We start from the raw sequence: 12,144 nt of genomic DNA on the forward strand, positions 1-12,144 counted from the left end.
CCTAGATATGGACCAAAAGGTCTCCTGTCGGCATGCTCCGCCTTTGTAATAAATTTCCTCTAGCATAACCGACTTCTTTCAGAAAGTGGAGTTCTGCAATTTGCTCCAACAGACCAAGGAAAAATAGCCCAGCGTGATAATGCTCCAAGGCACGTCACCCACCCAAGAAACAGACCCAATAGGTGATCTCAAAAGGATAAGAAGAAACACAGACATCCGTCAAACCTTGAATTTATTTAATTAGAAAAATACGTCTTTTCCTTCCATGAGATTAACAAGGTATTCGCACGTCTACCTGGTGGCCGAACTTTGAACAAAGTTCAAACGCAGGCTACCAGCCACTCACGCGAATACATACACAAACATGGGTACCAAAATGATTTTCCACGATGGTGCACTTTTGCTATGACCTTGCACAGTTTTATTTTCCCTATCATGCGCTACCGTCCAGTTTATCAAGTCTTTCTGCCCTCACAAAAAATAAATACAAATTCATTTTTACACATGGGAGATAAAACTAACTTTACCTCAAGAAAACAATTTTCCATTGAAAGACCAATAAACAACTCGAAAGAACTTGGTCGGAGACCGACAGGCAGTCGCCGATACACTATGGCATTTTGTATGTCCTATGTACAAGTGAGCCACATCTACAAAAACCAGCCCCTCAATTTGTCTTTTAGGCTAAGCAGTAGAACGGATGAAACCGTCCATCTGCAATGCATCAAAGATGGAGGATGGGGGAAGAGCCCCTTGATTCTTAATAAAAAATCGCTAGTATCCGGCGGACCGGTGACCCAGCCCGCCGTCTTTTTCCTTTTTATCTTATGTACACATGGGCCGGCACCTGCACTAGGGTCTGTGCGACAAGCTGAAGGACCTCGCGAGTTCACATCCATTGGAGCGTTTTCACCAAGTCCGAAGAGCGACGTACGCATGTGGCTAACGAGCCTGAACAAGAAAATTGAATTAATCAAATCTATAGAACAAGCGTGTACCGACGGAAAGGAAACACTAGATCAAACTCATCTGATATGATCTCGTAAAAGCGACACTGCTTCGCTATGAAACTTAAGAAATTTTTGTTATAACTGAACGTGCGTGCCCGCTCTTCCATGCTCCGAATGGATGCACCCTCGTCTTCACTAAGAGTACCCAACATGGCTTGGCAACAATACCCTTGGCCGTACCTGGTCAATACAACATACTACCACTTTTCGTGTTATCTGCACACTAAATTTATTAGGAAAGATCATGTATTCTTTGTAAACATCTTCACTTTAGGGGGATGTACAGTATGTCCTTTTCATTATTGCTGATCGCTTCACGGCTATGTACAAACAGGAAACAGCTCTCGGTATTTATCAAAATTTGTCGGGTTGGCTGACATTTGCCTTCTTTGATTTCAAAATTGACCCGGCTCACCTACGAGTATGTGACAACCCCTGCCACACGCTGGCTTTCTTATACTTAATATGTCCTTTGTTTAAGACGGGTGTGTGTGGCAACGATTATATACAAATTCTCGACTGTGTCTATGATGGGGGGGGAAAGGTGCGGGAACGGGCCAGACGACTAACACCCGTGCTAGGAAGAACGCGGGCGCTCGAGAAATGCCGCAGCATGGATTGCCGTTAATCTTACGACGCAACTTAAGAAAGGGGATCAATTAAAGCAGTCCATTGAAATGTATTGTCCATGCACGGCTATGTCCTTTAGGATAGTTTCACATTGATCAGTTTCGACGGCCGTTTCCGAAGACACAAACGCCAAACTATGCTTTCATAAAACCGAAGAGGCACAATGATGACGTTATTGAGAACGCTACTACTAGAAACGACAGTTAAAATTGAATAATGCTTTAATCAACAGGCTCCCAGAAGGTGCCTCGTAGTACACGGTTGCCATATTAAAATCAGAATTGCTCTATGACCTAACGATATCGACGCTGCAAATGAGAATGAAAATGGGTGTTGTTGCGTGGATGCCTACGGACACATAACTAATTGAGAACACGTAGCAGCAGCTGCCTACTCCATCAACCCGCCAACCGTTACAACACCCAAGCGTGCCCGCGCAGCTCCACCCCCCCCCCCCCGAGCGACCTCTACATTTTGAATAAAACTTAATAATTCCTGTTTCCACTTCCGGGGAGAATGAAATTAAAGCGATGGGAATTCTGTTGCCATGAGATCGCGTCGGGGTGTGAAGGTGGGGAGCTGACGGGATGCATCATAGGGTGTCAACTCGCTGTGGGAGAATGCGGGGGGTGGGGGGTATCGGAGCTCCCTGCGCCCCTATACCCATCTTGCGGGTGGCCAAAACTACACGCTAAACTGTAGACTGGACACGGAATGGTACAAGAATACCAGATCTCCCTTTTAGTAAAATAAAAAGGGGAAGAACAGGAGTTCTCGTGCCTTTGTCGCCAACAACAATGTCGACATTTTCCGGACCATCTTCACAGGTGATCAAAGAATAAGAAAATAATAAAGGTCATAATACATTAAATACATTAGTGACGTCATAATACTAATAATGCCGCCCAGATCCCTCACAACTAAAATGTCGAGGCTATGAATGGCGAAAGGAAGCCACATCTCTACACTGTCAAGCTGCACAACTTGGGCACAAAATGTCCTCCTTGCACGCACACACACACTACAACAAAACCACATTCCCTCATCATTCACACGTCTATGAAACACGGCCCCAAACAACATCCCGGGGCTCTTGGAACAAGACGAAAACGAACGAGTTGATGGAATTGTTTTAAATGGTATTCTAGTACACACACTCACACGAACATACACACACCTGACCACGACTGAGCGCTTGGGCTACCGCTCTTGTGGCGGTTGGGCTGGGGCGAGTCCATGGAAAGATGCTCCTCTTGAAACTTAAGTGGAAGGAAGGCCTCTCTTCTATGTCCATCAGTTCCTGATTGTCGAAGGAGATCCCCTCCGCGTGTCGGAGACGGGACTTCGAAGTTGTCGTAGGTCCTGGGTTGGGACTCCGCGAGGAAACACGTCATGCAAGATGGTGCAGAAGGCACTGCGAACCCTAGTGACCAAATGCCGACTGACTGATCGCTTATAAGCTGAATCACCATTACTAAAGACAGTCTTTGGAACTACGAGAACAGCGTTAAGTCAATTATAAAGTCTTATTCCTGATGCTGTCTACCTTATGTACACTTTGCACAACCGAAGAGAGGATCACATCACTCCATGCTCTCCATACACAACCCTTCAAATGTTCCCCTAGTTCGAACGCTCTTTGCCTAGATCGAGCCAGGCGTCTTTTCAGTCTTTGGGTTGGCTGTATCTTTGTTGGGAGGGAAGGGCGGGCGACACTTCAGCGCCTAGAACCCACGCTTCATCACCACCACCCATCTCTCCTCGAACACACACACACTTGAGCAATAACTTAGGCTTAGGATCTATACAAGGGATATTCGCTATAATACACTATGTACACGCAGTACACATTAGTTAAAGCACCAAAATAAATTAAACTGTCGCACGTTATCGTTACTTGCTACTGTGACGAGAGAAGAGAAAAAAAAAAGCTTTGGTTTCAACAACGATGCTGGGCGACAAAGATTACGAAGGACACGCATTAGTAGCGCTGGAACTGCTTGGGGGGCGGGGGGGGCTTCTCACGGGCACCGACCAACTCCTCCCTCGCTCCCGCCGTCCGCTGCACGCACGCACGCGTGCCAAAGGCCATGGGAATAAGCGTACAACCGCAGAAATGTGCAAAAAGTGGGAGAGGTGGTGGGTCGGGACATCAGTTCAAGGGGATGATAGGGCAATGAATCCGTGGCTCAGGCTTTCTCCAGCAGGAAAACCAGCAACTTTCACTCACAAAGCCAGCTCACAGGTCATGCACAGAAGACTTGTCTGGAAAGGTAGGTCAACGCAATACAAGGTACCGTGTGTTGACTGTATATAGGGCAATTAGCGTGTTGGCAGCGCTTTGTAGGGTGTACCTGAATGTATGTATGAACTTTGCCGACAGCAATGTACTTTATGTTTTGAATTAGTCATGTTTGAAGTCATGTTCGCTGTCCTACCATGTTCTGAATGCATTAATGTTAGGTTTCATGAGCTATCTGTATGTTGGTTCCTTTCAGCTGGTTGACACTGGAGTCACGTTTCATGGGCAAGGTGACGGATAAATTAGCAGAGGGAAAGGGGGTAGGATGGTGGAAGGAACGGCGGCCTCAAAGAAGCGGCAAGGGAGCAGAGCACCAAGAACAGGTCAACAGTCGGACGGCGAGTTCGAGACTGCGGCAGTACAAGCATTGGGGGCGAGGTTCGACGACGTCCGGCCCAAAGCCAAGGCAGAGGTGGAGGAGCAGCCGGGACGGGAACTTCTCCCTCGCATGCCGGAGTGAAGGAAGGATCACCTGTAGTCGACCCCACGATTCGCTTGTGCACCAGCGAAACGAAAGGAAGATTGCGACAGCGGGAAGAACCCCTTTCGGAGCTTACGCGGTTCTCTTTTTCTAGGGCCCGCTCGCTCCCTCCTACTGTGTCGGCCCCTCATCTACAAGCCGCTGCCATCAAAGCGACTCCTCCGACGCTGTGGACACCTTGTCCAACGACGGTTCAGAAGACGATGATGAAGACGACGAGGAGGAAGAGGATCGCCGGTGGAGGACTGCTGGAGGTGGCTGAAGCCAAGGGTGCTGGAGGAGCTGCTCCAGAGAGGGGCGCTCCGATGGGCGCACGCGGAGACACCATCTGATAACTTGCCGACACTCCTCACTCAACTGTGCCCGGAAGGTCAGCCTCGCGGCGAGGATCTGGGTGTCGTCCTCGAAAGGAATGTCGCCGCAGACCATGTCGTACAGGAGCACACCCAGGGACCACACCGTCGCGGGGACACCCTCGTACTGCGAAGAACAGAAAAAAAAACATGTTCATAGATGGCAACCCACTGAGTCAAGGAGGCAGAGGTCATCACTGTTCATCCCAACAAATCAACGACGAGGATCATGGTGACCCGTCATCACACCAGCAGGGTACCTACCTGGTTGTATCGAATCCATTCTGGTGGAGAGTAGACCCTCGTCCCGTCGAAATCTGTGTAAGTCTTGTCGGACAGGAGCGCCCCAGACCCGAAGTCAATGAGGCGCAGGGAAGGTCTCCCCTTCGAATCGTACGTGACGAGAAGATTCTCGTCCTTGATATCGCGGTGGATCACGCCAGCGGCATGACAGTCCCGCAAGATATGAACAACCTAAGAGAAAAAAGAAAGAAAAAAAAAAAGTGAATTTAACAGAAGCCAAGAATTACATTAAGCAGCGGTGTTTAAAGCAGATCAAAGTACAAGAAAATTATAAACCTCAGTGCCTACCTGCTTAAACAATTCCCTCGCTTCCTCCTCTGGAATGTGTCGCCTTTCCGTGATGTAATCAAACAGGTCCTTGCATGGGTCCGGCCGGTCGAAGATAAGCAGGAACGAGTCTTCTCGCTCGATCCAGTCAAGGAGGCGGACGACGTTGGTGACGTGGGCAACCCGCAGAAGCAGAGCCACCTCCCGGGGTAGGCGCACGCCGCTCATCTTTGCAAAGAACAAGAGAAGGAACCAATTTAAAAAAGGCGACAAAAGCCACAATTACGTTACTTATTAGCCAAACAATAACACAAGACATCCATGCAATCATCCGCATTTGTTCTTTCCTTGCATACTACAAACTAGCAAATACATAAAACCATAAGAAAACGAAACACGATCTCTACAATTGCCATAAGAAGCTCAGTGAAAGCGGGAGTACAAGCCCCCCCCCCCACTCCTCATTTTCCACGCCCTAGTACGGCTGGACGAAGACCGACCTGTCCCCGCAGACTCCATTGACCCAAAGATGGATGAGGAAGTCTAGTACAGCGACTGCAAATCAAATGGGCAGTGGACGTTGGCACCGCCACCAACCGGCCATTACGTGTGGGTATGCCCTTCCTACGTTTATCCACGCAAAAAGGGCATGCTAGAAACTTCAACGCCCTACAGACCAACAACTGAAGAGAGCCTCTACTGGTGCAAAGGAAGGAAGGAGCCAGACTTGACTCCCAAGTGCCTGACACGCTCTGCAAGCGAACCACGTGGTGCAAGAAAACGGGCCAAGAGGGCATCACAATGACAGGTACACAATGTGTTGGGGCGAAAAAAATTGCACCAAGCGGGATGGGGGAAGGAGTATGGAGCTCTGGGGAGGAAAACTGATGAGGCATACGAACAGGAAATAGGACGTTCAGAAGATGGAAACAGGGAATGGACAGGATAGAAAGGCAAGATGTCCTAGAAGGAGTAGTGAGACAGCATCACTAGGATAAGTTTGAACCGTTCTGATGCAACCATAAGACCCAACCCCACAATCCAAACTTCCTCGCAATTTTTATACCATATTCAGTTTGTATTCGCATTAATTACCGGTGATGTACCACACCCATTTTTTTTTTTAAACTAGAAACCGGAATCTGTTACGACTTAATCTCACGGGGTCCCATCGCTCCATAACGATCAACCTCGCCCACATTAGCCATCACCCGTCTTGTAGTATAGAGTAGACAACAACGACGTCACACGCAGCCCCCGGTAAAGATCACACCGACCTACATACCTACCAACACGCAAAAACCCAACAACCCTGAAGCCGGTAAAGACGAACGCTCCTGTATCACTGAAATCTTCACTAAACGACCGCCCGTCACATAAGCTTCCTCCTGTCCCAACCTACGCCTCCCCTCCCCCTCCCACCTGCATCCACCCACCATCCAGCTTACTCCTCGCTACTCAGAGTCCCAAGGTTGTTTTACTACAGCTGTCACACCAGCTAACTGGGAACACGTGTGTTTGTGCGCGCGCCATCGGGACTTTAGGATTGGTATGGAATGCAATGCAATGCAGAACCTCTTCCAGGCCGTCCACCCATACACGCGCGCACGTCGAAAAAATCCATACACAACCATAACCCATATATCCCGACGACGCGCGGTCAACGACCCCGAGCCAATCTGAGCAAAGCTCACAACTCTCAGCTGCCCCTACGATGCCGTTGTACTTGAACGTCCTCACTTATAACCAACGCTCTCATCCTTGAGGGCAATCTGATCCCCAAAAAGAGTCGTACGCGTGACGCTGAAGGGAAGTAGGCCAGCAGGAAGCCCGGCCCGCCATTCCGAGTGACGAGAGGCCAGCCTGCGGTTCTACCAGAATCGACTACTAACGGTGACAAATTACACACTCATCGTTATCATGAAATACGCCAGGCAAAACCCGAGCACCAGCCCGTACCACGAAAGGCTCAAGCACAAAAACAAAATGGCAGACAAGTAGGCCAACGCTGCCTCCCCACCCTCCTCCCCCGCACATCCACCTCCCCATCCCTGGACTCCCTCGACAGGCCACGTGACCCGAGCAGATGCCCAATCAATGAATGCACACTGCAAGGGGGTGGGGGAAGTACATGCAGCCCAAGCCACGTCGCCTCCTCGCCCGTCCACTGCAGCCATATCGCTCAGTTGCGTGTTTATCTGGTTCAACAGCTGCGCCTTGCCCCCCCCCCCTTCTTTTATTAGCCATCTGCCCCATCCTCATGGCGATTCGAGGAGGAAACCCTGCATTGCTCGCTAAGCCTGAACACACCGGACACGCACAGACCCCCCCCCCTCGAAACCGTCATTCCATGTCAGAAATCCCTTCTTCGCCTCCTACTTTCACATAAGGATGGATTTGGACCATGGCACCGAAGACCGCAAAAACACACACAACCCCTCCCATCGCCCTCTAAAGGTTGATAGGCCTACCATGAACACCATGTTGAGACTTGCTGCTCGCAGCAGGTCGTATATACCTCCCCTCCCACGCACGCTAGAACGTTCCAAATTAACAACGCGACATATACCATAACAGTCTCCCTGAACAACCTACTTAGGTGGTTGACAAGATACCTAGTGAATGAACCACATAATCAACCTTCACAAGCCAATACGGACACACCATGCCTAGTACCTAGTACTTGAAAATACGCATCCCATTCTTTAAGGTAGTCCAATACTATCCATCACTGGCCCGCCAACTCATAGACATCCCCTCGCCCTTTCCAACCAGCAGCAGTCGGGCCCATACTGCACCCTCCCACTCTCACCATCTAAGCGCCGATATCGATCCAAAATGGCGGGAACTTATTCCCGCCTCGCCAGCCTGCCTCTCTTTTCCTCACCCTACGAAAGAGACCAATGCCGTCCGGTGCAACGACCCTAATTGCAAACACCTGTGCTCAAGAGCTGCCGAAAGCATGCACATCAACCATGCACTCTACTCCTCTTGTCTCAACCCCATCCGCTCTCCCTCCCCTTGTTTGACCCCGACTCCCACGGCCGAGACAAACACGCACGTACTCACGCACGCACATCTATTTACAAAACACGAGCGCGCGCGCGGGGAAGTAGAAAAATAACACCGTCTCCATCACGACTGCGCCCTCTGGACAAATCCGACCCATCCTCGATAATATGAAATTCAACGAAGACATGATTAACCAGCAAATGACTAAAATATGGATTACATCAACATATCCACAACCAAGACATGTCACACAACATACGGTCTTCGTTGACGCCGACAATGCACAATGAACACGTAAACAACCTTTCATACAATGCTACTGAAAGTAGTCCTACTAACACACAGTACGCCAGAAAAGATGTCGAAAACAACACCCGACCACGTACTAAACACGCCGCCCCTCCAACCTTGCCGAGACGAAACGTCTGATGCCGGCTAGGCCTACACACGCTCGTACACCTTTAAGCTGCCCCAGTGCCGTGCCAGCCAGCCAGGCAGCCCAGCCGTCGACTCGTGCAATCCACGCCTTGCACGCACGAGACAGCGCATTGCTAACGCATGATGGAGTAGCAAGAAGAGACACGGGGGCAGATCAATGCTGCACACACGCACGCTGGAACGCCCGCACACGCGCATGCACTTGCACACACACAGACAAGCAGGCAAGCGCTCGTGCACACATGTACACAGCAACATGCATGTGCGCGCACACACCCAATGCATACGTCCCTTAAACGAACAAGTACAACAAACACAAACAGCTTTCGGGACACAAGCTGCCGTTCTCTCATGCACACATCTGCGCATTCTCTCAGACGCAAACAAAATGGCTTACTTACCACATCCCATGCTGTAATCTTCGCCTTGGACACCTGCTTGATGGCAATGGGAGCACCGTCGCGAACTCTCCATCCGTGGTACACCGTCCCGAAACCGCCCTTGCCCAACACACCACCCACGCGGTACCTTTCTTCAAAGGCCCCAACAGCAACTGAAGCCGTTAATGAGGCTGACTGTGTCTGTGTTGGGGCAGCAGACTGTTGTTGCGCCGCAGAACCTGGAAAGAAAAAGAAAACTACGATGAGTATCAGGCCTATACAAGTATCCACAAATCTGGTCACGCATACCCACTACAACCAAGTCCATACACTAGCCGGCAACAAGTAAAACTCATAAACAAACGGGCCATACCACGTGAAACCAACAAGTGAAGAGCGGAAACGTACCGCGAAAAGGTGTGAAAGACCCGTCCATCCCTTTCGAGCGCGCGCACATACACAAACACACAAGGTCACCACCATAAAGACCATTCCCAACCGCCCCAAACAGTCCGCGCCCCCGAAGGAGCCCGAGACGGCAACACCCACCACAGGGGGAAGGGAGGAAGGGAGGGGGGTGGGACCCACCGACCATCGTCTCAGCATCACCCTGGCAACCACGACGTCCCTCGCCCAGCAACCAAACCTCCTTTCTGTCCCTTTACACAAGTGTGGTGCAGCTGCCCTTCACAGCCACCAGCTGGGCAACGTGGAATCACCCTCACCGCACCCCGCCCCCTCCCATTACACACGTGAAAGGTCCTTCTTCAGACCATACGTAAGAATCTTGGCGCCAACAGCATGACCTTAAACGAAATACAAGTGTTGCACAAAATTACTGACACCTAACATTACAAGCATTTATACTCAGCCAGTACGTGGGCATTATCCCTGGAACGAGAACGAGAAAAAGAAAGAAAAAAAAAACCGTACACAATCATTACTTCTTAATATTACAGGAGTCCCAACACCCCTAGCGATTTCGTTCACGAGTCCGCCAGATTTGAAGGAACAAACCGGTAGGCAACAAGCTCGGAAGCCCATACCCTAGACCCCTACCCCCCATAAGCCCCTCCCAGCAAAATAAAAGCCATCCCCCCTCCCCCAAACAGCCTTCCACAAGTGCTTGGGAACGCGGGGCTTGGTCGCTACCCTCCCCCCTCCCAAATCCCGTCTACGGCCCTGGCCCATGCGGGAGTTCACCGTAGGCCTACCCAAGACCACGTGTTCACCTATCCATGCACCCAGCGTAAAAACAACCCCAATATCGACTAGTCTCAAAAACATCGCCCCACGTCAGATAACCGAACCTTAGTTAGAATACATTTATGCCATTAGCAAGACAAGTTACAACTTTTGACAATCTTAATGAAATCGAAACTGGCATCCTAGTAATAAACAAAGTTACCCCACGCGACGGTGGAAACACGCTCGTAATTGGCTATCCGAACCTTCATGAGACAGAACGCCATGACCGTCAGCGAGGATAGCAACAACACCAAGCAACTTGCACGCCCCGGGAACAGGGGGCGACGACGCTTGCAAGCAAATCCAAAATTGGCAAACTCGCGCTCGACATCTCCGTGATCATTCAAACTGACCACGATCCCTTGCTGGGTGAAAATGCAGACTTGAACATGAAATGCACTTAGCATCGCATATCAAAATAAAAAAAATGGCTGAACGCAAATAACAAATGGCAACTTAGTGCCGGCCACGCCTACCTTTTCGTTCCGAATGTTCGCTACTCAAAACATTCAAACACTGGCATTCATAAAACGTCAACCAGTTACACTTCCTGGACTGTGTAACGTAACGTGTCCGTAACGTTATAACATGCAACTGTACGCTCGTAACGCGTAAGACAGAATGTAACGAATAATATGTACATACAAATAGGTGCGAGTGAATGAGTGTGTGAGTGAGCGAGCGAGTGAGATCCCGCGTCCCCCAAACTGTACTGAGGATGGGGCGTGTCATTCACCCCGCATCTTCAATCCTCAACCCCCGTATCACGAACCAAACTTATAACACTCTTTACTCTTATTCGCTATAGCATAAACAATTTAGTAACGTTTCAGGAATAGAATAGACCTTACACTAGCGGTGAAACAAAAAACCGGCACATTTACAATTGTGAATTTGAAGGTCTTAACAATATTAGGTAATCGTACGTACACTTGTAACGGATACGCACCTGTTGTAAATTGTAATAACGGCAGACCTGGTGAAACTCAAGGGAATAGACAAGGTGTCACGACCTGCAAATCTTACACAAATTGTACTTTGACATTTCAAAACACAAGCCGGTAATGTCACAAATGTGGTATCTTCAAGTTTGCTTACCTTTGCTTGTTCCATTCACTTTACACGCTGGTGACGTTGATGACCCTGTAATTCTAGTTGAGGTATTCTTTCCGAGTGTGGTAGATTTACTGGAACACATCTTACAGTGTGGCCTAACTTGCTTTTCACATACAACACTTGCACTTACACTACCCGACTGGGGCGCCATACTAATATGACACACCTTTGCGGACACTAATAAATCAACCATGCTCTCCAGCACACATGAAGTTAATAAGTGCTCACGTGTTCACAAATAGGGTAATTAAAGTTTCCGGCACAGCTAGTGAGCACGTGTGCTCTTGATGCGTGCTGGAAACGGACTGATGCGAGTAAGTTCCTGGCGCGCTTATGTCTACACCGCCTCACAACTCACCGGTTTGGCTCTCCAAATTTCGTATGATGTATATATTTTTTCAGTTTAATAACTTTAATTGGTGAATAAAATCCAGGTTATTTTTTCATTTAAAAAATTAACTAATAGTATTTATATTGAATTAATGTATAGAAAACGATAAAAATCATTCCAGACATGGCGCTACTTTCCTCTCCTAACTGGCGCAATATTTACGTCTGTGTGCCATGTGTCCCTCAGGGTCTGTTGACGTCATAAGAATTCAAT

General features: G+C 49.1%; 1 protein-coding gene across 1 annotated transcript; it reads right to left on the minus strand.

Moving 5' to 3' along the window:
• Nucleotides 1-213: 213 nt before the first annotated feature.
• LOC143034423 (serine/threonine-protein kinase pim-3-like) lies at nt 214-11,856 on the minus strand. Its single transcript, XM_076200453.1, has 5 exons — nt 11,523-11,856; nt 9,198-9,415; nt 5,368-5,574; nt 5,041-5,250; nt 214-4,903 (listed from the first exon to the last, which is right to left on the minus strand). The coding sequence occupies exons 1-5, from the start codon at nt 11,731-11,733 to the stop codon at nt 4,571-4,573; spliced, it is 1,179 nt and encodes a 392-aa protein (XP_076056568.1). The 5' UTR covers nt 11,734-11,856; the 3' UTR covers nt 214-4,570.
• Nucleotides 11,857-12,144: the final 288 nt, after the last annotated feature.

Source organism: Oratosquilla oratoria, chromosome 17 (genome assembly GCF_046742065.1).
Source record: "Oratosquilla oratoria isolate Oo_2021 chromosome 17, ASM4674206v1, whole genome shotgun sequence".
Classification (NCBI taxonomy): domain Eukaryota; kingdom Metazoa; phylum Arthropoda; class Malacostraca; order Stomatopoda; family Squillidae; genus Oratosquilla; species Oratosquilla oratoria.